Source organism: Leuciscus leuciscus (assembly GCF_965113295.1).
Source record: "Leuciscus leuciscus genome assembly, chromosome: 15".
Classification (NCBI taxonomy): domain Eukaryota; kingdom Metazoa; phylum Chordata; class Actinopteri; order Cypriniformes; family Leuciscidae; genus Leuciscus; species Leuciscus leuciscus.
In genome coordinates this window covers 6,029,855-6,056,243 of record NC_138739.1, presented here as the reverse complement: position 1 = coordinate 6,056,243, position 26,389 = coordinate 6,029,855, and the positions used below count along the sequence as shown (strand labels likewise).

General features: G+C 37.8%; 3 protein-coding genes across 4 annotated transcripts in view; all 3 read left to right on the top strand.

Annotated features, from left to right (window-relative positions):
* Positions 1 to 1,773: 1,773 nt before the first annotated feature.
* Positions 1,774 to 12,538, top strand: LOC309474949 (uncharacterized protein; the record flags this gene model as incomplete). The annotated part of the gene is made up of 7 exons (XM_082137567.1): positions 1,774 to 1,841; positions 2,871 to 2,875; positions 3,190 to 3,498; positions 3,764 to 4,063; positions 4,234 to 4,557; positions 5,634 to 5,671; positions 12,302 to 12,538. The coding sequence occupies 7 exons, from the start codon at positions 1,774 to 1,776 to the stop codon at positions 12,536 to 12,538; spliced, it is 1,281 nt and encodes a 426-aa protein (XP_081993693.1).
* A 7,272-nt stretch (positions 12,539 to 19,810) lies between these two features.
* On the top strand, positions 19,811 to 23,383 carry LOC309474948 (CD48 antigen-like; the record flags this gene model as incomplete). The annotated part of the gene is made up of 6 exons (XM_082137566.1): positions 19,811 to 19,823; positions 20,439 to 20,533; positions 20,934 to 20,961; positions 21,468 to 21,770; positions 22,009 to 22,299; positions 22,367 to 23,383. 6 exons carry the CDS (start codon positions 19,811 to 19,813, stop codon positions 22,489 to 22,491), a joined length of 855 nt encoding a protein of 284 aa, XP_081993692.1. The 3' UTR covers positions 22,492 to 23,383.
* A 1,359-nt stretch (positions 23,384 to 24,742) lies between these two features.
* LOC309476105 (putative nuclease HARBI1) overlaps positions 24,743 to 26,389 on the top strand; it is a 123,055-nt gene continuing 121,408 nt past the window's right edge. The window contains exon 1 of one of the 2 annotated variants that reach the window (XM_082139296.1): positions 24,743 to 24,982. The gene's annotated coding sequence lies outside the window, so the exon portion shown is untranslated. The remainder of the gene's footprint in view (positions 24,983 to 26,389) is intronic. The other variant, XR_014197928.1, reaches the window with a different exon arrangement.

The window sequence follows — 26,389 nt, the reverse complement described above, 5'->3', positions numbered from 1 at the left end:
AGGTACAGGTGAATGTGATCAGTGATGATGAGTCCGGGCAGTGAGTTAATGGAAATGTAGTTTGTGAGTGATAATAGTCTTATGTGGAGTGCCCTCTGGTGGCTCTCAAGGGCACTCCAGCTGTTGACCGTTACATAGCCCCCCCTTTAAGGAGCGGATTCCAGACGCTCCTAAATTGTCCAGGAGGGTGGTGGAGCGGAGGCAGGCCCGTGGAGCGGAAGAGGACCTGGAGACTGTGGTGGAGCAGGCAGTGCAGGCGACCAGGGCGGAGCAGGCTGTGCAGGCGACCGGGGCGGAGACGACCCTTCGGGCGGCCGGGGCGGAGACGACCCTTCGGGCGGCCGGGCACAGGAACAGACACAGGAACAGACACCGGAACAGACACCGGCTCAGGGACAGGAACAGACGCCGTGGCAGCGGTTATCTCAGTTGAGGGCTCAGGTTCAGGCGTGTCGGCGACCATCTCTGCTGAGGGCTCAGGCGATGTGGCGGCGGTCATTTCGTCTGGAGACACTGGCTCGGTGGCGGCCATCTTGTATGGAGACACTGGCTCGGCGGCGGCCATCTTGTACGGAGACACTGGCTCGGTCGGTGGCCATCTTGTACGGAGACACAGGCGTGGAGTCGGCCATCTTGTACGGAGACACAGGCGTGGAGTCGGCCATCTTGTCCGAAGACACAGGCGTGGAGTCGGCCATCTTGTCCAAAGACACAGGCGCAGAAAGAGGAAGAGGAACAGATTCAGGCTCAGTATCAGGATCAGATTCAGGCTCAGGAACAGATTCAGTCTCGGCGGGACGAGACTCTTGACGTGCGGACGTGACGTGAGGCTCAGTCTCTGGATCGGCTGACGTGACGTGAAGCTCAGTCTCTGGATCGGCAGAAGTGACGTGAAGCTCAGTCTCTGGATCGGCAGAAGTGACGTGAAGCTCAGTCTCTGGATCGGCAGAAGTGACGTGAAGCTCAGTCTCTGGATCGGCAGAAGTGACGTGAAGCTCAGTCTCTGGATCGGCAGAAGTGACGTGAAGCTCAGTCTCTGGATCGGCAGAAGTGACGTGAAGCTCAGTCTCTGGATCGGCAGAAGTGACGTGAAGCTCAGTCTCTGGATCGGCAGAAGTGACGTGAAGCTCAGTCTCTGGATCGGCAGAAGTGACGTGAAGCTCAGTCTCTGGATCGGCAGAAGTGACGTGAACAGTCTCTGGATCAGGATCAGCACGCTCTGAGCTTGACGGGACCAGCGGCGGCAAGGGCTTTGAGCTGGGCAGGACCAGCGGCGAAGAAGGCTGAGCACTGGGCAGGACCAGCGGTGAAGAGGACTCTGAGCTGGCTAGGACCAGCGGCGAAGACGACTCTGAACTGGACGGAACCAGCGGTGAAGGCTCGGTGCTGGACGGAACCAGCGGCGAAGAAGGCTGAGCGCTGGACGGGACCAGCGGTGAAGAGGGCTCAGTGCTGGACGGGACCAGCGGTGAAGACTTTGTGCTGGCGGGCATGACGCTTGCTGTCACAGACGCGGCGGGCATGACGCATACTGCTTTGGTCTCAGCAGATTTGGCGTGAAGTGCGGGCTCGGCTGGACCGGCGTGAAGTGCAGGCTCTGGCTCGGCAGGACTGACGTGAAGCTCTGGCTCGGCAGGACTGACGTGAAGCTCTGGCTCTGGCTCGGCAGGACTGACGTGAAGCTCTGGCTCGGCGGGAAGATACTCAGGCAGGACAGTCTCGGCGAAACAAGATTTAGGCAGGATAGTTTCGGCGGGACGAGACTCATGCACGATGGCCCTTATGGCAACACGTGCTGACCTCAGCGGGGAATCGGCCACACTGGATACCAGTCCTGGACGGTAATAGACAGATCCGGTGACCAGCTTGATGGTTGGCATGATGAGAAGCTTCTCAGGCTGGACGGATGGGACATGAACTGATTCAGGCTCGGGGGGTACTGTGAGCTTGCAGGGTTCTTCATCAGCCAAGCCCACAGTAAATGCCGAACTGCTCAAGGAAAGGGCTAGGTGGATATACCCTTCTAGGGTCCAGCCGGTATTGTCATCCGGCATCATCTGAGCAATCTCCTCATCCAGTCCACTCCAAAACAGGTCCATGAGCTGGGTGTCATCTAATGACGCTAAGTGACAGCAAGCCAGAAAATCCCTCACATATCTCTCGATAGGTTGACCATCCTGATACATGGAAGATAGCCATCTTATTAGAGCTCCATTACTGACAGCTGCTGGATCCATATTTTGGCGAAGTCTTCTGTTACGAACCGCTCTGAGACACGAGGGTAGAGGATCCAAATGCAGCTTTATTAAGGGTAATCCAGAGGCGTAATCCAGTGTACAGGCAAAAGGTCAAAACACAGGTAGGCAGTCCAAACAAACCAACAAAGAAACAAATAAAACAGGCAGGGACCAGAGGCAAAAGAGTAATCCAGGGAACAGGGCAAGAAATCCAAATAAACCAAAAGACAAGAAACCAGGGAAAACGTTCAGAATTGCAGTGTAACACTTAAACAAGACTTCACGGTGAGTGAATGAAAGAAACATGGTATAAATAGACTGAGACTAACAGGATGAGATACAGGTGAATGCAATCAGTGAATGAGGTACAGGTGAATGTGATCAGTGATGATGAGTCCGGGCAGTGAGTTAATGGAAATGTAGTTTGTGAGTGATAATAGTCTTATGTGGAGTGCCCTCTGGTGGCTCTCAAGGGCACTCCAGCTGTTGACCGTTACAGGAGAAATATACTCTTGTTCATGTAGTTACAGGGTAAGTGTGACTTCTGCGGGCTGGACATTTAAGTGGTGCTTGTTACTCTTTTCCTCCATTAAGTTAATACTAACACTTTCTTTTCTTTTTCTCTTCTGTCAGATCAAGTTTGAATTCAGTTCTAAACTCAGTTATTATGGATTGATTAAATTAAATAATGTAAATATGAAGCTCAGATACTCAACAGCATTAGTTTTAGTGTGACATTAAACATTACAGTAAAAGTGTCTTTTTTTTGTTTGTTTTTTATTGTTCCATATATAAATCTATTTCTCTTTTCATTCCTCATCTTTTGTCTTTGAACTGCTGCAGAATATTATTCACTTCACATTTACATGATTAAAAGTATTTTAGTGAAGCTTCATCAAACCAACATCAAGTGATTTTAAAGCTTTAATCTGTGAAAAACTCTGTTCTTCAGGTGTGTCTGGTGATATGTTTGTGATTGAGGGAGATTCAGTCTCTCTAAACTCTCCTCTTACTGAAATGAAGGATGATGATGTGATTCAGTGGAGGTTTGGAGATGAAAACACTTTAATAGCTGAAATCAATGTAACGGCCGACAGAATCACTGTATATGATGATGTTCTTGATGGGAGATTCAGAGACAGACTGAAGCTGGACAATCAAACTGGATCTCTGACCATCACAAACACCACAACTGAACATGATGGAGTTTATAAACTACAGATCAACAGTGAGATCAAGAGATTCAGGCTCATTGTCTTTGGTGAGTTAAATATCAGTTTCACTTGTTTTATATTTTATTCAGCACAAAGATACAATTAATAATGCAACATTCATTTTGTTTTTAATGATGATATTCATTTAAATTTTAAATTTCAAACTATTTACTTTTATATATCATTAACTGTGTGTGTGTGTGTTTGTGTGTGTGCGTGTGTTTGTGTGTCTGTGTTTGTGAGTGTGTGTGCGTGTGTTTGTGTGTGTGCGTGTGTTTGTGTGTGTGTGTGTGCGTGTGTTTGGTGACTCAGTCCTGGAGTCAGTGATTGAGGGAGATTCAGTCTCTCTAAACTCTGGTCTTACTGAAATGAAGGATGATGATGTGATTCAGTGGAGGTTTGGAGATGAAAACACTTTAATAGCTGAAATCAATAAACTGGTCGACAGAATCACTGTATATGATGATGTTCTTGATGGGAGATTCAGAGACAGACTGAAGCTGGACAATCAAACTGGATCTCTGACCATCACAAACACCACAACTGAACATGAAGGATATTATAAACTACTGATCAACAGTGAAAGAAAGAGATTCATTCTCGCTGTCATTGGTGAGATCAAAAACATTTACACCTGTTTTTTAATGAAAAATATGTAATGAATTCATACACAATTTTGTTTTTGTTTTTTTTATATTGTTTTTTTAATGTAAATTTTAAACTATTCAAATTTAATAAACTTTGCAAACTCTGTTTCTGTTTGTTCTGTGTGTGTTTGACAGATGAAGTGAAGTCAGTGTCAGTGAATGAGGGAGATTCAGTCTCTCTAAACTCTAGTCTTACTGAAATGAAGGATGATGATGTGATTCAGTGGAGGTTTGGAGATGAAAACACTTTAATAGCAGAAATCTATAAACTGGCCGACAGAATCACTGTATATGATGATGTTCTTGATGGGAGATTCAGAGACAGACTGAAGCTGGACAATCAAACTGGATCTCTGACCATCACAAACACCACAACTGAACATGCTGGAGATTATAAACTACTGATGATTATAGGAAGAAGATTTTTCTCATCAAAATCATTCAGAGTTTCTGTCTATGGTGAGTAATATGGGGCGCCGTTTGTAAAGCGGCTCACGCTGAAAATAACAGCAACATTTTGTCACATTTAGCTTCAAACAATGTTTAAAAAAACTTTTTCGCACATTTACAACAATATTTGTCAACTTAGAGATATTTTAAATAGTTAAATCTAAATATTAAATGTTACACCTAAATGTTAAATGTTACATCTAAATGCTAGATCTAAATCTAAATGTTAAATCTAAATATTAAATCTAAATCTAAATGTTAAATCTAAATCTAAATGTTAAATCTAAATATTAAATCTAAATCTAAATGTTGAATCTAAATGTTAAATCTAAATCTAAATGTTGAATCTAAATGTTAAATCTAAATCTAAATGTTAAATCTAAATGTTGAATCTAAATGTTGAATCTAAATGTTAAATCTAAATCTAAATATTAAATCTAAATGTTAAATCTAAATCTAAATGTTAAATCTAAATATTAAATCTAAATCTAAATGTTGAATCTAAATGTTAAATCTAAATATTAAATCTAAATGTTGAATCTAAATGTTAAATCTAAATCTAAATATTAAATCTAAATGTTAAATCTAAATGTTAAATCTAAATCTAAATGTTAAATCTAAATATTAAATCTAAATCTAAATGTTGAATCTAAATGTTAAATCTAAATCTAAATGTTGAATCTAAATGTTAAATCTAAATCTAAATGTTGAATCTAAATGTTTCGGGTGAAACTAAATATTTAACTAATATGCAAATTCAAAATGCCGGTAACCGGAAGTGCCAAAATTAAAGCTCGAGGAGGTCAGTGTGTGTTTATAGCATGGTTTATAGTGTCAAATAACAAATAAAAACCATCTCATCCGAGGAAATGGACTCTTGGACATGGATTATCGTGATAATAACTACCTAAAATAATAAACACGTTTGGAGAAACTGTATTTGAAGAGTAGGCTAGTGTCACTTTTATGAAAACTGAGGGACTTATGACCTGTAGCCATAATAGCCAGCCACGAGGGGGCTCACTTTGACTGAATGTCATGTCATCACTCTGTCATCACTCTCTGTCATGTTCGCTTGCTTAAAGGCCAGCAAGAGCCTATATCCCCGCCCACCCCTGACCAGGTACGGTAACGTTACTGTCATTCAAAATGTCCAACGAATCGGCGTTAGCCGAGAGCATCGGCAGAGCCGTCATGGTGGCTATTCAAAATGTTTCAACAACATGACATAGAGTGATGACAGAGTGATGACATGACATTCAGTCAAAGTGAGCCCCCTCGTGGTTGGCTATTATGGCTACAGGTCAGTCCCGGACTTTTCATAAAAGTGACACTAGCCTACTCCTCAAATACAGTTTCTCCAAACGTGTTTATTATTTTAGGTAGTTATTATCACGATAATCCATGTCCAAGAGTCCATTTCCTCGGATGAGATGGGTTTTATTCGTAATTTGACACTATAAACCATGCTATAAACACACACTGACCTCCTCGAGCTTTTATTTTGGCACTTTCCGGTTACCAGAATTTTGAATTTGCATATTAGTTAAATATTTAGTTTCACCCGAAACATTTAGATTCAACATTTAGATTTAGATTTAGATTTAACATTTAGATTTAGCATTTAGATTTAACATTTAGGTGTAACAATTAATATTTAGATTTAACTATTTAAAATATCTCTAAGTTGACAAATATTGTTGTAAATGTGCTAAAAAGTGACCGTCAAAAATTCATACCAGTTTTTTAAACATTGTTTGAAGCTAAATGTGACAAAATGTTTCTGTTATTTTCAGCGTGAGCCGCTTTACAAACGGCGCCCCATAGAGTAAAGATCATTTGTCTTCTCCTTTAAATATTCTTATTTACTATTTACATGTTGAACTGTTGAATCGTTTACAGTTTGAGATGACAGACCGTATAAAAACTCACTTGGAACCGAATATAAGATTGTTGATTAGATTTGATCATATTTCTGTGTATTCAGAAATATTAGTTGATGTCAGCGCTGATATTAGTGTTTATTGACTGATCTGATCTCAGTTTGATGTGTTTATTCCTCAGACTCTGTCCACTGTTGTGGTCCTACTGAAGCTGTGATCCGATTGGTCCTCTCTGCTCTGGTGGGCGTGGCTACTGTCATTATTGTGGTTTATGACATCAGATCCAGAAGAGCTGAACGAGATCAAGCACATATTCACACATCAGGTACATGATTGATGATGTCATTTCTCACAAACTGATTTTGCATGTATAATTATCTGTGAGATTTATGAACATCGTTTTTTATGTTCATCTTTTTCAGGAAGTATTGAAATCTAAAGCAGAACGCTGAACTTTAAAGGTTCTTCAAGTGTGTTTTTGTTCTTCTAGTGTTTTTTTCATAATAAATACTGATGATTATTTGAGTTTGTGCTCTCTTGCAGTGTCAGATTTTAACAGTGTCACTTTATTGTTTATATTTCTCTCAGATACAAAAAAAAAAATGAATAAAGAGACACAGATCTCACTTTACTACTGCTGTATATTTGTCATGTGTTTTCTTGCCTTTATCAATAAAGTTTCTCACTCTGAGGTTCAAGAGTCTCTCATGATTTATTCAGAGGAATGCAAACTTTATGTATATTTTAAATATTTCAGCAGTGTACCGTATACAGCTTTATTTCTACTTTTTTAACAGGTGCTTCTTATAGCCTATCTGTAAAAACATTATGTATTTATTTATTTTTAATATTAACAATTAGTTTGTTTTTGTTTTTACAATATATTCCGGTATAAACAACATACAGCTAAAATATTATTAAAAAAAATATTTCTAAATTGTATTAACTCATAAAACTAACTCTGTTACATTTTATAGTTGCAGATATACTGCAAGAAAAATATACAATACCGTGTTAAGTTCGTGTTACAGATCACATGCAGAATCACATATATTGTTCTTGTTTATTATTACGTCAAGGATCTCACAATTTGGCATTTTTTCATTCCATTTGACTTTATGAATATAGTAACGGGCAATCATAGTAATTAAATCAAATTTAAAACAAAAGATTTTTATCACCATCAAATGAAAAACATTTTAGTATAACATCAACTTCTTCAAAGTTAACAGGAATCACAGCTTTTCTTTGTAAGTAATTACTGAGTTCTCTCCAAAATATTTGGGTCTTGGGACACTCCTAAAATAGATGATTAATATTCTCAGGGGAACTTTTACAAAAAACACAAATATCTTTCCATGTTCACTTTAAAACGCTGTACCACAAGTGACTTTATTATGACTACATAAGAGTCCATGAAAGTAATGCTTGTATTTCCTCCGTGTTCCAATCACGTGCTTCGCAGAAGCCCCGCCCACAGCGCTGACTCTTCACTCGTGGTCTCCTCTGATTGGCTGCGCGTCCGGCCAATGAGTCTCAGCCATCTGTGCAGGAACACAACCGAGCCATATTTCACTGAGCATTAGCTCGAGCAGCATTCATTATTATATCAGGATCTTAATCTTAATATAGATCCTTTAACAGTGCAGAGATGCGGGTCGCTGCAGCCGTGTGCTTTATATCTGCACTGGCTTTCACTGTACATGCACATGTGTATTTTAACAGTTTTGATGTGTTTTACTGATTATTTCACGTCATCTGAGCTTCACCACTTTGAGCTCCAGTCGGCCACAACGTCCTGTAGATCTAATCAATAGCAATCACGATGTGATAATGTGTTATGTGTATGCCAGGTTAAAGAGATGTGTTTTTACTCTAGATTTAAACTGACAGAGTGTGTCCGCTTCACAAAGCTAGGAAGACTATTCCAGTGTTTTGGGTGATAAATAGGAAAAGGATCTCCCGCCTCCAGTGTATTTTGATATTCCAGTTATTATCAACTGGCCAGAACTGTGAGACTGCAGTGGATGTGAAGGACTATAAAGTGATAAAAGCTCAAGTACTGAGGAGCAAACCATTCAGGGCCTTTACAGTAACAACACAGGCAAACATTATACATGTGATTTACGGGTGGATAAACAGCTTCTGCTGGATGTTTGTCGTCTCTGTGTGTGTCAGTAGTTTGTGGCTGAAGCGTTTCTTCATTTTCTCTCCTGCTAATAAGAAGCTCACAATCTTCCACTCCACACAAAACATCTTTACACTGAAATAAAGTGAATCCATCAACAGTCAAATAAGAGTCACAGGTCAGAGGTCAAATATGATTGACAGCTCACAGCACTAAATAACACACCAGTAGATACAGATATCTAATCCAATATTTCACTCTTCTGCTATTAGTTTTCATTCAGGGCCAAAATTCATTTGAAAATGTAAGATCAGCAAAAGCTTGTTGATTTTCGTGATGTTAAAGGAGACGGATGTGTGAGCGGAAACTGACTGAGGTTGGGGGAGGATTCACACACAACCAGATACATATCTCAGTTCAGTCGTGTTTTCAGACATTTTAAGGGTTGCTATCATGTTTTTTTTTCACTGAACCGATGAATAAAATGTTTCTCAAATTAGTTTAGTTTGTGGCATCAAGTTAGTAAAATAAATAAAAAAGTATTTTTATTGTCATGATTCCTGTCTTGTGTTCCTCTTGTCTTGTGTGCACTTTTGTTGTTTCCTGTTCTGTGTCATGTTTTGTAGTCCTTTGTAGTTTTTCTTGTTTATTAGTCCCCCAGGTGTTTCTGATTAGCCACGCCCCTTGTTATCTTGTTTAGCTTGTTGGCCTTTTGTATTTAAAGGGGTCATATAATGGTACATGCACTTTTACAAGTTGGTTGTACTGAAATGTGTGTTGGCAGTGCCTGTACACAACCATCATAAAATGATAAAAATCCATCCAGTGGTCTTTTTTAATCTCCTTATATGTTTTCCCCTCTCTCAAATCGAGCCGTCTGACCGTGACGATCCCACGATTGTTGATTGACAGCAGCGTTTCAACACAGACCCGCCCTCGCTCGTGAGCGAGCTGTCTGTCATCATAGTCCGCACGGTCATTGTTGATACGCTGGAGCACTGTCTATGAGCAGAATGGCGTCTAAGCGATTGTGGTGTTCTGTTCTCGGGTGTAATAACGAACACAGCAGTCATTTTGATGTTTCTAAATCCGAACCGCTGAAGACGCAGTGGCTGAGTTTTGTTTTCGAAGGGAATATTCCCCACGATCAACGTCAATGCTTTCATGTTTGAGCGAATCATTGAACATTGAAAAAGGTATTAGCTCCTGTCTGAGTATGTTGTTTATGCGCCTAATGACTGTCATAGTCTCACAGACTGGTTATTTTTCAAACAGATCAGTAAAATGTTAGTGCTTCAGTCCTGACAGTTGTACCTAACACTGCATAGATAACGTTACGCATCACGGACAAGCCTACATTTACCGAAAAAAAGTTTTTCATGACCATTAGCTGTAACATCAATCTGTCAGTGAACTAACGTATACATCAGTAAACACATAGCGATCATATCTCACTACTCTACCCTGCCAGTACATACAAAGATAGATCAAAGTGACATTACGTTAACCAAACATTCAGAAAAGGCCTGTTTTCCGACTCCTGTTCAAATTGATACGGTTGCACAGTGTCCTCAGAGACTCCCGCTGCCATTCTTCAAAATATAACGTTACCCTCAACTGTTGTCAAGGCAACACTCCACGTGTGTTGTTGCGGCAAAACGCCCACAGAACAGAGGGGCGGGGTGAGCAAAGCTCATTATCATTTAAAGACACATGCACTTAAACAGCGTGCTGAAAACAGAGCTGTTTTTGACCAGGTAAAATTAGTGATTTCTTACAATACTAATGAGAATTTTTAATTAAAGTATATTACAAACTTTTAATTTAGACCCTAAAGAATTATATTAGCTTGTACAAAAATGGCATTATATGACCCCTTTAAGGCTTTATGGCTTCAGTTGTTTCCATTTTTCTACAGAATTTAGTGATGGTGAAATTAAGCTTTGTGAAGCACCGGGGCTTTCCTCCTCGACTGTATCGCAAAATGGTTCATTACTCGAAGCTTTTCAACACGCTCAGTTTGAACTTCAGCAGATCGTTTTGATCATGGCTGTGTCCGAAATCCAAAACCCTTTTACCCTTTTGTAAATTTTTTGGACATCCTCAGATCTCAGTCATATGTTTGACGAAATGGCATCGGGCGAAACGTCCTCAGATGAAAGCGTAGAAGTTTCGAAGTTAGCTAAATAACACATTGCAACTATAGCTAGCTTGTATGTTGGCAAACTACGGTGAAGTTAAAGAAATCTTTTGAGCTGGACTGTGTTTTTATAAGCACAACGCTGCATTGTGTTCAGAGGTTACCAGTGAAACAGCTTTATTTCTGCTGATCCATAAGCGCCATCTACTGTCAGAGAGTCCATTACATTTCCATTCGGCCCGTCACTGTTTTTCTGCAGACCGATGTGAAAAATGTCATGTTCTCTTCTGTATAGAACTGAACCAGTGTAACATAAGTTAATTCTGTAAGAATAAAATATATCTGGTACAGCTTACCTTCAGTCTCAAAAAAAAAAACAAAAAAAAAACTAAAAGTTGTACAACAAACAACCTTAACAACCATATAGTGGAAAATTAAGTTGGTATTCCAATCAAAGCATTGAGCTTTTTTTTTTTTTTTTTTTTGCAGCAGATAAAGCAGAGCTAATCCTCTTTTCACTCCTGACTAATTGAAAACAGGCCACCATTAACAAGAGATTTGACACTTCCAGATGGAGGATAGACATTAGGATTAATAAAAGAAAAAAGAAAGGTCAAAGACATGAAGCATGAGCAAATGAGGGGGATTCTACAGAACGGCAGGTATTTGTGTCCCTCATCAATTAACATTGCCACTGTTTTTCAGAATCAGAATCAGAAAGAGCTTTATTGCCAGGCATACGAGGAATTTGTTTTGGTGACAGAAGCTTCCACAGTACAAACAGAATAACAGTGACAGGACACAGATAATAAAAATAATAAAAATAGAATTAGTAAAATACACAATATACAAAAAAATTATAAAAAAATAAATAAAATACACAATATACAAAAAAATAGACAATAGATGATATGTACAGGATGATATGTATGATACGTACAAATGCAAGGAGATGTAAATAATAAGTGTGGTGTGTTAAATAAATAAATGTATAAATAGTGTTGTGTATTGCACATGTTTATTGCTAAGTGGGGGCATTAACTGCTCATGAGGTGGATTGCCTGAGGGAAGAAACTGTTCCTGTGCCTGGCTGTTCTGTTGCTCAGTGCTCAGTAGCGCCGACCAGATGGCAACAGTTCAATGAGGAAGAGGTCTGGGTGTGACGGGTCCAGGATGATTCTGCCAGCTCTTTTACTCACTCTGGATGAGTACAGCTCTTGGAGAGTGGGGAGGCGTGTGCCAGTGATTTGCTCAGCAGTTCGGACTATCCACTGTAGTCTTCTGAGGTCTGAGGAGCTTAGCTGAACCAGACAGTTGTAGAAGTGCAGAGGATGGATTCAGTGACTGCAGAGTAGAATTGTATCAGCAGCTCCTGTGGCAGGTTGAACTTCTTCAGCTGGCGAGGGAAAGTACAGTCTCTGCTGGGTCAATGTGAGTGTCCCACTTCAGGTCCTGAGAGATGGTAGTGCTCAAGAACCTGAATGACTCCACAGTGCTGTTCATGATGGTGAGAGGGGGGAGTGCAGGGGGTTTCTCCTAAAGTCCACGATCATCTCCACTGTTTTGAGTGTGTTAAGCTCAAGGTTGTTATAACTGCACCAGATGCCAGCTGTTCAACTCCAGTCTGTAGGCAGACTCGTCACCGTCCTGGATGAGGCCGATAAGTGTGGTGTTGTCTGCAAACTTCAGGAGTTTGACAGAGGGGTCTTTTGCAGTGCAGTTATGGTGTACAGGGAGAAGAGCAGTGGAGAGAACGCCCTGGGGGCGCCAGTGCTGGATGAGGATTTTCCCAGCCTCACTAGCTGTTGCCTGTCGGTCAGGAAGCTGGTGATCCACTGACAGATGGAGGCGGGCACAGGGAGCTGGGTTAATTTGGACAGGAGTAGTCTACTTATAGTTGTCTATATGGGGTAGCTTGTGTCACTTTTGATTTATGACCCCCTGATTTATGGTTTTATGACATATTTTATGACAGGATATGTCCATATATGGGGGTTTTATGACCAACAGGTGGTATGTGACATTTGACCATAAGTGGTTCCGGGGGGGGTTATGGTTATGTGTTTATGACTGCAATCTGCTTGGTGTGACAAGGAAAGCAAATGTTTTTTCAGGGGGTGTTTTTATTATTGCAGGATTATGTCCACAGAATGATGAAATTATGAACATGAAGAGATCTGCCATGGATTTGGTTTTCGGATGGTGATGCATCGTCCATAATGTCTGTGGAGAGAATGAAACGGGTTTAACCCCCTGAGGTCGGCTGTATCGCCGGCGATACCAGCTCGCTTTTTTTTTATCAGTGTAAAAGAAACTCATAAATACTCTGTTGACTTTGATTTTCCATAGGAGTTTCATACATCAATCGATTCTGTTAAATGTGTATTATTTTTGTGTATACTCACAATAAAAACACAGTGTTGTGCTTTTTGCCAAATAAAGAAAAATAAACACGAAGCGAGTTCTGCCTTCTTTCTGCCAGTGAAGTCCATTCTGAAACGCGTCCGAAAATGAACAATAACTCAGCGAATACTCAGTCAAACAGGCATACAGACACACAGGCATGAAGCTTGAATTCTCTTCTTTTAAATGGAGTAATTTATATAAAAAACAAATATTCTCATCTTGTGTAATCTGTATTAAAAGAGAGCGATTCCAGTCGAGCTCATCTCAGCTCATTACGTTTTAATCGGCCCCGCCCACGGAGAGCGCGCGCTATTCAAACGCAAATGACTGAGACGATCCCATACAAACTGTGAACACCCACATATCAGCTCGAGAAAACACATCAAGTTTATTCAGATAAGTGTACTTGTCTACACTGTCTCGCAGCGCTGTGAGGAATAATAATAATGGAAAACGTACCTCAGAAGTGCTGGTATTTCGAGGAGCAACGGATGGAATACTGTAGTAAGTTTGTTTTTTTCATTCTCAAGTAAATCGCGTTTCTGTTTGTGAATGAACGGCAGAGATGCGCTGTTTACCACAACTCGCAAAAAGACGGTTTAAATTTGAATTGCGTTTCTGTGTGTGAATGAATGATCTGCTTTTAGCAAACTATTTTGCTATACTGAGTAAAAATCGACTGAAATATGTTGAAATAAAATGTATTTGTATAAGCAACGTATTAAACTGCAAATTAACATTTATATTCCTTATAATAAAAACGAAAGACCTATGTTACAGACAAATGAAAGACGACATTACATTGATTAGTTTTGGATAGATTACACATTTTTACTGTAAAATATCTGCCACCACAAATAAGCTTTTGTTTGCCAATTTTTGCTAATATGTTAAATATAGTATGTTTTGTCAATGTAGGCTATATTCGAAGTAATGAATCCTTAACTTTGAAATATGTATGATAAAATGTATACTTTAGTTTTTACAAAGAAAGATTACACTTCAATTGTTGTTGTAATTGTAACCTTTTTAATAAAAAAAATATATTTACAAGGTAGATGTAAACAAATTTTAAAAGGTAAATATAAGCCTTTTCTTTAAATCATTTTTATTGTGTTTTATTATTGACAAATTTGGGGAGAGGATACATATTCCAAAACTGAAAATACAGTATGAGAATTAACTGCACAATTACTAGACATGTTTTCCTTGGATATTATACAATTTGCAAGCACAATTTGTGAAAAAATTTAATTAAATAAAAAAATTGACATGCTTCCAACTGTGAACCAATTTTATATATATTGATCTTGCATTCTTTCTTGTGGCTATAGGTGACACACCTGAATGAATGGCTCATTAAGTATGCGGGCCCCATTGTCTCCTGAGGTGTGAACCACTACATATGCATGATGCTGTTGAATGGTTGACGCCCCTTGCGCATATTGCCTTTACAAACAAAAAGTGTTTTACAAGATTTAAATCAATGTATTGTGTTATGTGAATGATAAGGGCAGGATGATTTTCACATCATTTTGAAGAAAAAACTCTAGGCAACGACATCCATTAGTCAAAAGTCTTATTGTCACATATTTAGTATGTGTTTTGTGGCCTTATTTCAGAAACTTTAGTTTTTAGTTTTTTCAATAACCATGCATAAACATTATTCTCTCAAAAATACAAACATGTACATGCATGTTGCTCACATATTATGGTAGCCCTGTTTGTGCTAAATAGAGTGTAATTATACCTTTGCCATTAATATGTTTATAAGCAACTGAAAAAAGCACAAATGTCAGGGCATGTCAGAACATCTCAAGGACCCCAAAAACCCCTCAGACCCCAGAGGGTTAAGAAATAGCAATGCTGATAAATAAAGCATAGAAAATAACAGATATATGAAATTAGATGTTTATTAAGTATAAGTATTTTAAAGTAAGTTTTAAACATATGTTGAACTTATATATAATAATGAGGTGATCCTTATGCATCCACAGCACTTTGAATCTTTCTGAGAGAATGCAACGGGTTTAAGAAATAGCAATGATTACAAATAAAAACATGTAAAATATGTGAGATAAGAATACAATTAAGCATTTTAAAGTTAGTTTTAATCTTTTAAACACCACAGTGAAATTAACTTTTTCCTCTGAGTTTAAGAAATAATTCCATTAGGCTATTGTTAAATAAAATAAAAACATATAAATATATATGAGATAAGAATACAATTATTAATTATTTAAAAGATAGGTTTAAGCTTTTTAAAATGACTTGAAGTGAACTTCACAGCTCAAACTGACAAGCGAGGCAACGTTGATAAAGGTTCTTCTGTTAAATACAGATTATCAGAATGTATTTAAACCAATCAGACTTTATATCGACCTATGCTATTAAAAGTTTCAACTAAATCAATTGTATACGTCATATCGAAGTGTATGTAGGTGTGAAACAGCGATGCAACTGTAAACGGCTTGAACTGTTATGCGTTATGCTACAGTCAACACGCGGGGATTTTAAATATTAATAAAAAGATTTTACAGGGGAAATTAAATAAAACATATTATTCATTTTATTTATAAAAACAAGGTTTTGTTGATAAAGGTTCTGCTGTTGTAACACTATGGTGTTACGTAAAATTGTAACACTATGGTGAATGATAGGAGGAAGCAGGATCCACGTGCAGCAGACTTTATTTAAACAAACTCAAAACTTGACAAAGACAGACTCAGACTAGGGAACAGAACAACCAACAAACAACATCAAGAACTCACAAAGACTGAAACTAGACACAGGGCTTAAATACACAGTGAAACAAGAAACAAATTAGAAACACCTGGGGAGACTAATAAACAAGAAAAACTACAAAGGACTACAAAACATGGCACAGGACAGGAAATTACAAATGTCCACACAAGACAAGGGGAACACAAGACAGGAATCGTAACAGAGCCATGATTTCGAATCGATTGAAAATGATTATGGTCTTATCAAAGCTACTGTGTACCCCCGCGTAAATTACTACACCCGCTTCTCCCTTACAGATGCGGCGGAAAACTCATGTTCCCGTTATGCCGTACCTGTGCGCACGACCAAAACCAGTTAACGATCTGTAGCCATACGGACGAGGAGAGGGCGCTCTCAGGGTGTTGGGTTAGTATCGAGCTTTTAAAAGCCATCGAGAAGGGCTATGTGGTGGCCAGGATAGACGAAGTGTGGCATTTTCCACAGCAGTCAGATACGTTGTTTTGCGACTACATGAAGACGTTTGCAGCAAGCGTCGGGGTATCCGTCGAATGTCGTCACGGACCCCGAAAAGATCGAACACAACCCTGCTCAGAGGGCCAACAACAAGATACTGCTGAATAGTCTGTGGGGTGGTTCTCGATGAGGGAGGATCTACCAATGACCATTATGGTGAATGAACCTGAAGAATTCACCAGAATTGTCTCAGATATAGCTCTTGTCCAGTCCAGTATTTATCTCCAGAAAAAAAGGAGCACGGGATAAATTGTCATGTCCGCAAGACTTTGTAAGCATCTAACACTGTTAAAACTGCTACATAAAGCCACACCTAAACACCGTCGTCTTATTTTACAATCGGCGTCCGACAAATTAATTTTAACGCTGTGTGAAGTGGAGCTTAACATCCTCTATGGTACGATTCCTGTCAGTCATCATCAGTACCGAAAACTGAAAAAGAAAAAAGGCGAAATTAAATTTGTCGCCAATAAAAAATGTGCCATATTGGCCAAGAAACGTATCTTCAACCAGAGAGGGGGATTTCTTCTACCGCTCCCGAGTGTACCGTACCCTTTATTTCAAGCTTAATAGCCGCTAGACGGGGGTGATGATGGAGTATGATGAGAAAATGTATTTAGTCCCACAGCATCAACTGGAAAAGTTGAAATCTGGAAATGGTCGTGGGAATATTCAATGATCTGGATACGTCCAGAAGAAATATTTTACTCAGGAACGATTTGGATCAACACGAAAAACTCAAGCGTTACACAAATCTCCTGACCAGGTTTTTAACCCCCTGAGGTCGGCTGTATCGCTGGCGATACCAGCTCGCTTTTTTTTTTATCAGTGTAAAAGAAACTCATAAATACTCTGTTGACTTTGATTTTCCATAGGAGTTTCATACATCAATCGATTCTGTTAAATGTGTATTGTTTTTGTGTATACTCACAATAAAAACAAAGTGTTGTGCTTTTTGCCAAATAAAGAAAAATAAACACGAAGCGAGTTCTGCCTTCTCTCTGCCAGTGAAGTCCATTCTGAAACGCGTCCAAAAATGAACAATAACTCAGCGAATACTCAGTCAAACAGACATACAGACACACAGGCATGAAGCTTGAATTCTCTTCTTTTAAATGAAGTAATTTATATAAAAAACAAATATTCTCATCTTGTGAAATCTGTATTAAAAGAGAGCGATTCCAGTCGAGCTCATCTCAGCTCATTACGTTTTAATCGGCCCCGCCCACGGAGAGCGCGCGCTATTCAAACGCAAATGACTGAGACGATCCCATACAAACTGTGAACACCCACATATCAGCTCGAGAAAACACATCAAGTTTATTCAGATCATTGTAGCTACTTGTCTACACTGTCTTGCAGCGCTGTGAGGAATAATAATAATGGAAAACGTACCTCAGAAGTGCTGGTATTTCGAGGAGCAACGGAGGGAATACTGTAGTAAGTTTTTTTTCATTCTCAAGTAAATCGCGTTTCTGTGTGAATGAATGAACGGCAGAGATGCGCTGTTTACCACAACTCGCAAAAAGACAGTTTAAATTTGAATTGCGTTTCTGTGTGTGAATGAATGATCTGCTTTTAGCAAACTATTTTGCTATACTGAGTAAAAATCGACTGAAATATGTTGAAATAAAATGTATTTGTATAAGCAACGTATTAAACTGCAAATTAACATTTATATTCCTTATAATAAAAACGAAAGACCTATGTTACAGACAAATGAAAGACAACATTTCGTTGATTAGTTTTGGATAGATTACACATTTTTACTGTAAAATATCTGCCACCTCAAATAAGCTTTTGTTTGCCAATTTTTGCTAATATGTTAAATATAGTATGTTTCGTCAATGTAGGCTATATTCGAAGTAATGAATCCTTAACTTTGAAATATGTATGATAAAATGTATACTTTAGTTTTTACAAAGAAAGATTACACTTCAATTGTTGTTGTAATTGTAACCTTTTTAATAAAAAAAATATATTTACAAGCTAGATGTAAACAAATTGTAAAAGGTAAATATAAGCCTTTTCTTTAAATCATTTTTATTGTGTTTTATTATTGACAAATTTGGGGAGAGGATACATATTCCAAAACTGAAAATACAGTATGAGAAATAACTGCAAAATTACTAGACATGTTTTCCTTGGATATTATACAATTTGCAAGCAAAATTTGTAAAAAATAAAAAATAAATAATTGACTTGCTTCCAACTGTGAACCAATTTGGTAGAATATATATATATATATATATATATATATATATATATATATATATATATATTGATCTTGCATTCTTTCTTGTGGCTATAGGTGACACACCTGAATGAATGGCTCATTAAGTATGCGGGCCCCATTGTCTCCTCATGTGTGAACCACTACATATGCATGATGCTGTTGAATGGTTGACGCCCCTTGCGCATATTGCCTTTACAAACAAAAAGTGTTTTGCAAGATTTAAATCAATGTATTGTGTTATGTGAATGATAGGGGCAGGATGATTTTTCACATCATTTTGAAGAAAAAACTCTAGGCAACGACATCCATTAGTCAAAAGTCTTATTGTCACATATTTAGTATGTGTTTTGTGGCCTTATTTTAGAAACTTTAGTTTTTAGTTTTTTCAATAACCATGCATAAACATTATTCTCTCAAAAATACAAACATGTACATGCATGTTGCTCACATATTATGGTAGCCCTGTTTGTGCTAAATAGAGTGTAATTATACCTTTGCCATTAATATGTTTATAAGCAACTGAAAAAAGCACAAATGTCAGGGCATGTCAGAACATCTCAAGGACCCCAAAAACCCCTCAGACCCCAGAGGGTTAACAATTGTTAACCCTCTGGGGACCAAAAACGCGCCCGCGCGTTTTGCTCGGTTTTTTTTTTAGCAATGAAAAATAAACACAAAATGCTCTGTTCATTTTGATCTTTCATTTTCGTGTAATACATCAATCGATCCTGTTCAGTTTCTATTTTTTTTCTGTATACTCACAATACAAATAAAGTGTTTTGCTTTTTGACAAATAAAGAAAAACTAACATGATGCTATTTCTGCCTTCTCTCTGTCAGTAAACTCCCATTTGAAACGCGTTCGAAAATTACGACTTTTCATTTGTTTTCAGTCATCTTCTGTGTTCCTTGTTCAGATACCCGCCACTTGTTTTTTTAGATCTGTCTGCCTGCCTTTTGGGATTTACTATTAAACTTTGTCGTTTGGAACTATCTTCATCGTCTTCGTCTGCCTGCTTGCTTGCCAACACCTGTGACAATTATTTATGCATTTCCAGTTATGCATTTATGCTACATCAGAACTGCATTAATCAGTCTGTGTAAATTAATCAAAATACCACTTCAGATGCTAAAAAAACTAAACAGAACAAAAAAAAATGCATTAAGAATTTTACATTAAAGTTCACATAAAATACCCTTATAGAGGTAAAAATGCCCAAAAAAGGTACAAATCTATACCATAATGGAAAAGTAAATTTCTGCCGCTGCTGCAAACTAACCACACAGAATTTGAAAAGCTCCAGGAGTCAGCTGTCCATGATATATTTGATACATTGAGCAAAATTGTTAACAAAACATGTAAACATGATAAAATATGATTGACAGCACACAACACTAAATAACACACCAGTATACAGATATCTAATCCAATAGTTTATTCTTTAGTTTTCATACAGGCCCATAAATGTAAGATCAGGAAAAGCTTGTTGATTCTCATGATGTTAAAGGAGATGGACATGTGAAACGGAAACTGTGACTGAAGCAACAACCAGATAAATATCACAGTTCAGTCGTGTTTCAGCTCAATCTGAGTGTTTCAGACATTTTAAGGGTTACTATTGTGGCCTTTCAGTGAACCGATGAAGAAAATGTTAGTTTTGCTCTGTTTGTGGCGTCTGGTTGGTGAGTTTTAAATGTGTTTTTATGGATTTTGTCTTTGTACTGCTGCAGAATATGATTCACTTCACATTTACATGATTAAAAGTATTTTAGGGAAGCTTCATCAAACCAACATCAAGTGTTTTTAAAGCTTTAATCTGTGAAAAACTCTGTTCTTCAGGAGTGTTTGGTGATGATGAAGTGAAGTCAGTGTCTGTGCGAGAGGGAAATTTTGTCACTCTTAACTCTGATCTTACTGAAATGAAGGATGATGATGTGATTCAGTGGAGATTTGGAGATGAAAACACTTTAATAGCTGAAATCAATAAACGGGCCGTCAGAATCATTGTATATAATGGTGGGAGATTCGGAGACAGACTGAAGCTGGACAATCAAACTGGATCTCTGACCATCACAAACACTAGAACTAGAGCCTCTGGGCTTTATAAACTACAGATCAACAATGAGATCAAGAGTTTCAGTCTCACTGTCATTAGTGAGTTAAATATTTGCTTCACCTGTTTTATATTTCAATGACCACAAACTGTAATTAACCATTTAACTTTTTGTTTGTTCAGTTGTTTTATGTTACTCATTTCAAATTTATATTTAAAACTATTTACTATAAAAATTTAAATAAACTGTTAATCTGAGATGAACTCTGTTTGTTCTTCAGGTGCGGCTTCTTCTAGAGGTGCAAAAATGTTGGTGTCAGTGAAGGAGGGAGAACCTGTCACTCTCGAAAATGCCCTTTCTCCAAATTCTGGATAATGATCTGATTCAGTGGAGGATAATTGGAGATGAAATCACTTTAATAGCTGAAATCAATAAACGGGCCGACAGAATCACTGTATATGATGATGTTCTTGATGGGAGATTCAGAGACAGACTGAAGCTGGACAATCAAACTGGTTCTCTGACCATCACAAACACCAGAGCTGAACATGCTGGACATTATGAACTACAGATCCACCATATGTGGACATCTCACTGTCTATAGTGAGTTAAATATTTGTTTTACCATGTTTTATTTTTAATTACAAAATACAATATTAATCCACACACCATTTTGCTTCTTTCTGATGTTTTAAATTATTCATTTCGAAATTAAATTAAAAACTATATACCATCACTGAGTCATTTAAAAGTCTTAATCTGTGACAAACCCTTTTTCCATTTGTTCTTCATGTGTTTGTGTTTGATGATACAGTTGAAATATCAGTGATGGAGGGAGATTCAGTCTCTCTAAACTCTTCTCTTACTGAAATGAAGGATAATGATCTGATTCAGTGGAGGATAATTGGAGATGAAAACACTTTAATAGCTGAAATCAATAAACGGGCCGACAGAATCACTGTATATGATGATGTTCTTGATGGGAGATTCAGAGACAGACTGAAGCTGGACAATCAAACTGGATCTCTGACCATCACAAACACCACAACTGAACATGCTGGAGGTTATAAACTACAGATCAACCGTGTGATCAAGGGTTTCAGTCTCACTGTCTACGGTGAGTTTATTATTGTTTTCATTTATTTTATTTATTGCAACATTAAAGTAAATCTGAAGAAGTATAAAATTACTTAAAATGTCTAAATAGCTTTTTTTCAGGTTAATATTTAACTTTCTATTTCAGATTGTTTTAAATGCTCTACTTTTAATAATCTTGGTTCCTCACATGTTTCTTCCTCGTCTGCTGGAATATCTTCATTCATCCTCATTTATCTTTATTCTCTCATGTTTTCCAGCTCGTCTGCCTGTTCCTGTCATCAGCAGTAACTCTTCACACTGTTCTTCATCATCATCATCATGTTCATTGGTGTGTTCATCAGTGGTGAATGTGAGTCATGTGACTCTCTCCTGGTATAAAGGAATCAGTGTATTGTCCAGCATCAGTGTGTGTGATCTCAGCATCAGTCTCTCTCTACCTCTGGAGGTGGAATATCAGGATAAAAACACCTACAGCTGTGTGCTGAACAATCCCATCAGCAACCAGACCACACATCTGGACATCAACACACTCTGTCACACATGTGCAGGTATGACAGCGCTGATATTAGTGTTTATTGACTGATCTGATCTCAGTTTGATGTGTTTATTCCTCAGACTCTGTCCACTGTTGTGGTCCTACTGAAGCTGTGATCCGATTGGTCCTCTCTGCTCTGGTGGGCGTGGCTACTGTCATTATTGTGGTTTATGAGATCAGGGGCCGTATTCACAAAGAATTTTAAGGCTAAAAGTAGCTCCTAACTGTCGAATTTAGGAGCAACTCCTAAAAATAATGGGCGTGTCACTCCTAACTTTAGGACTCCTAATTTTTTTGACTAAGAGTAATTCACGAAGCATTTTAGCCCTAAAAGTAGCACCTAAGCCTGGGACAGCTTAAAAGAAGTCGAGAGGACTCCTAACTCACTAAGACCTATTCACAAACCGCTTTTTGTGGCATTTCACGTTGCGATGTTTTGAAATGCGTATGCGGCGGCAACAGGAGCTTCCAATCGCGAGGGAACAATTTTGCATTGTAGGCATAACTAGGGATGCAATAACGCCACCAACAACAACCAAAACTAGGCTACTAAACTAATTGTAACATTTAATTATACATTAAAATTAAAATGTTCTTCTCTTTGCAAACGTAGGCAGAGGCATATAGTGACAGATTAATTCAATAATGTTGCAAAGATATTGCATCAATCCATATGTTTCATTAGGCTACTAGGCTATTTGTTTTGCCTTACTCTTTATACATTTAGGCTATTTATTCAGTTATTCATCATCTTCCGTCCTTCACACTACTTGTGTAGCACACACATTCTCAGACCTGTCACCTGTCACTCATCATCGTAGGGGAGGTGTTTGGAATCATTCCCGCGTTACAATCATCAGCCAATCAAGGTGGTCACTTCAGTCTAGCTCGTGCATGAGTAATGACGTCATCCATAGCAACGAAGACTCACTCTTAGTTTAGGAGTTGTCATTATTCTTTACTAAGAGTAGGTCTGAAAGGCGTTGTGAATAACTTTTAAGAGAAAACTCCTAGCTAAAATCTTTTAGTGCGATTTAGGAGTACTCCTAGTGGTAAGATAAAATGCTTTGTGAATACGGCCCCAGATCCAGAAGAGCTGAATGAGATCAAGCACATATTCACACATCAGGTACATGGTTGATGATGTCATTTCTCATATTACTATTTTTCTTATAATTTATTATCTCATCATTTATTAATCTTAATTTATTTGTAATGACTTTTTATATTAATTTGTTGGCATTTATTTATTTTTTTTTTATTTTTTTTAGGTGGCTCATTTTCACCTTAGAAGATAATTTGAGAAGAAACTCATTAATACTCGAAGTGTCAAATGTGAGTGTTAGTCGTGATAAATACTGATGATTACCAAATATTGCGTTGCTTACTCTATATTAGTTAATATAATTCGCATTGCTTTCCTTTTTAACTATTTTTTTTTTTTTACAATCCTATCTTTGTTGCAACCCAGGCTCATTGGAAATACGTTACTCTGACTAAATTTTTGCAGAACCTGAAATACGTACCTCCTGGTACGTTTCCCTGCACTTTTCGGGTGAAACGTCCACTAGAGGCGCTAATGGGGTATCATTCTCCGTTCCAGATGCGTGTTTATTAAAGGGATAGTTCACTTTGAAATTAAATTTTGGTATGTTTTAGCTTACCTCAAGGGCATCCAAGATGTAGGTGTCTTTGTTTCCGCAGTAGTTTCAATTTTGATATTTTTAGGTCAAACCGTTCTTGTCTGTCAGTCATATAATGCAGGTCGATGGTCACTTGTCTCAAACAGCATGCACAGAGTCCAAATTAAAACAATTCCCCGTCGTCCAAATTAAACAATTCCCCATCGTAAGTACACATTGATGGCCTAAGACACGAAACGAGCGGTTTGTGTGAGAAAACGAACAGTATTTATATCGTTTTTACCTCTTGAACTCAGCCACGTCCAAGTGATCTGAGAGCGCGGGCGGGTATAGATATATACAATAGATGTCGCCTTGGCTACGGTTTCGCATTGTTTAATTTGGACGACGGGGAATTGTTTTAATTTGGACTCTGTGCATGCTGTTTGAGACAAGTGACCATCGACCTGCATTATATGACTGACAGACAAGAACGGTTCGACCTAAAAATATCAAAATTGAAACTACTGCGGAAAAAAAGACACCTACATCTTGGATGCCCTTGAGGTAAGCTAAAACATACCAAAATTTAATTTCAAAGTGAACTATCCCTTTAAAAGTTTATAAAAGCGAAAATATGAGTAAATTATGTTCAGACTTCTCAGGATACACTCATTTTAATATAAATTAGGAATTATTTCCACGCTTTTAAGGTGCCACAACAACCCAGTCTCACGGCAGTTCTTGAAATGGTCACGTAATTTAGTCTATTGATTCGTGACACGGACACGAACACGTTTATTTCGTTATTTTCGTGATATCAGGATGTTTTTTAAACTAATATATTTCAGTGTGAAGCATCTTTCGTGATCACAGCACGATTCTTTCTGCCTGTCGGGCTGCAGCAGAGAAGCTGTTTAATCAACATTTATTCACGAGATCTTATGTTATCATGGTTTATGTATTTTTATTGATATTTTTTTAATTATATTTTATCAGTAGGAAATCGCGCTGAAGAAGTCTCGTTCCGATTCATCGCGATATTTGGCATCAGTTCACGTGTGCCAGATGTTGGTAAGTAGAAAATACGCTGTTCTAATAATGTTTGATACAATGCCTTTTCTGTTTGTCGATATTAATCAGATTAGCTCACGTTCAGTCACTGCATTATATCTGTCATCGCCACGGAGGCTTTGCGTTTCATTGCTTTCTAATTCAAAACAGGGTGATTAAACACTGTCTGTCACGTGACGTGCTATAAGCCTATAACGTTACCTTCAATCAGTTAATCATATTCATATCAGATTTAACCCTCTGAGGTCTGAGGGGTTTTTGGGGTCCTTGAGATGTTCTGACATGCCCTGACATTTGTGCTTTTTTCAGTTGCTTATAAACATATTAATGGCAAAGGTATAATTACACTCTATTTAGCACAAACAGGGCTACCATAATATGTGAGCAACATGCATGTACATGTTTGTATTTTTGAGAGAATAATGTTTATGCATGGTTATTGAAAAAACTAAAAACTAAAGTTTCTGAAATAAGGCCACAAAACACATACTAAATACGTGTCAATAAGACTTTTGACTAATTGATGTCTTTGCCTAGAGTTTTTTCTTCAAAATGATGTGAAAATCATCCTGCCCTTATCATTCACATAACACAATACATTGATTTAAATCTTGTAAAACACTTTTTGTTTGTAAAGGCAATATGCGCAAGGGGCGTCAACCATTCAACAGCATCATGCATATGTAGTGGTTCACACCTCAGGAGACAATGGGGCCCGCATACTTAATGAGCCATTCATTCAGGTGTGTCACCTATAGCCACAAGAAAGAATGCAAGAGCAATATATATACAGTATATATATATATATATATATATATATACATATATATTCTACCAAATTGGTTCACAGTTGGAAGCATGTCCATTTTTATTTATTTTTTAAAAATTTTGCTTGCAAATTGTATAATATCCAAGGAAAACATGTCTATTAATTGTGCAGTTAATTCTCATACTGTATTTTCAGTTTTGGAATATGTATCCTCTCCCCAAATTTGTCAATAATAAAACACAATAAAAATTATTTAAAGAAAATGCTTATATTTACCTTTTAAAATTTGTTTACATCTACCTTGTAAATATATATTTTTTTATTAAAAAGGTTACAATTACAACAACAATTGAAGTGTAATCTTTCTTTGTAAAAACTAAAGTATACATTTTATCATACATATTTCAAACTTCGAATATAGCCTACATTGACAAAACATACTATATTTAACATATTAGCAAAAATTGGCAAACAAAAGCTTATTTGTGGTGGCAGATATTTTACAGTAAAAATGTGTAATCTATCCAAAACTAATCAACGAAATGTTGTCTTTCATATGTCTGTAACATAGGTCTTTCGTTTTTATTATAAGGAATATAAATGTTAATTTGCAGTTTAATACGTTGCTTATACAAATA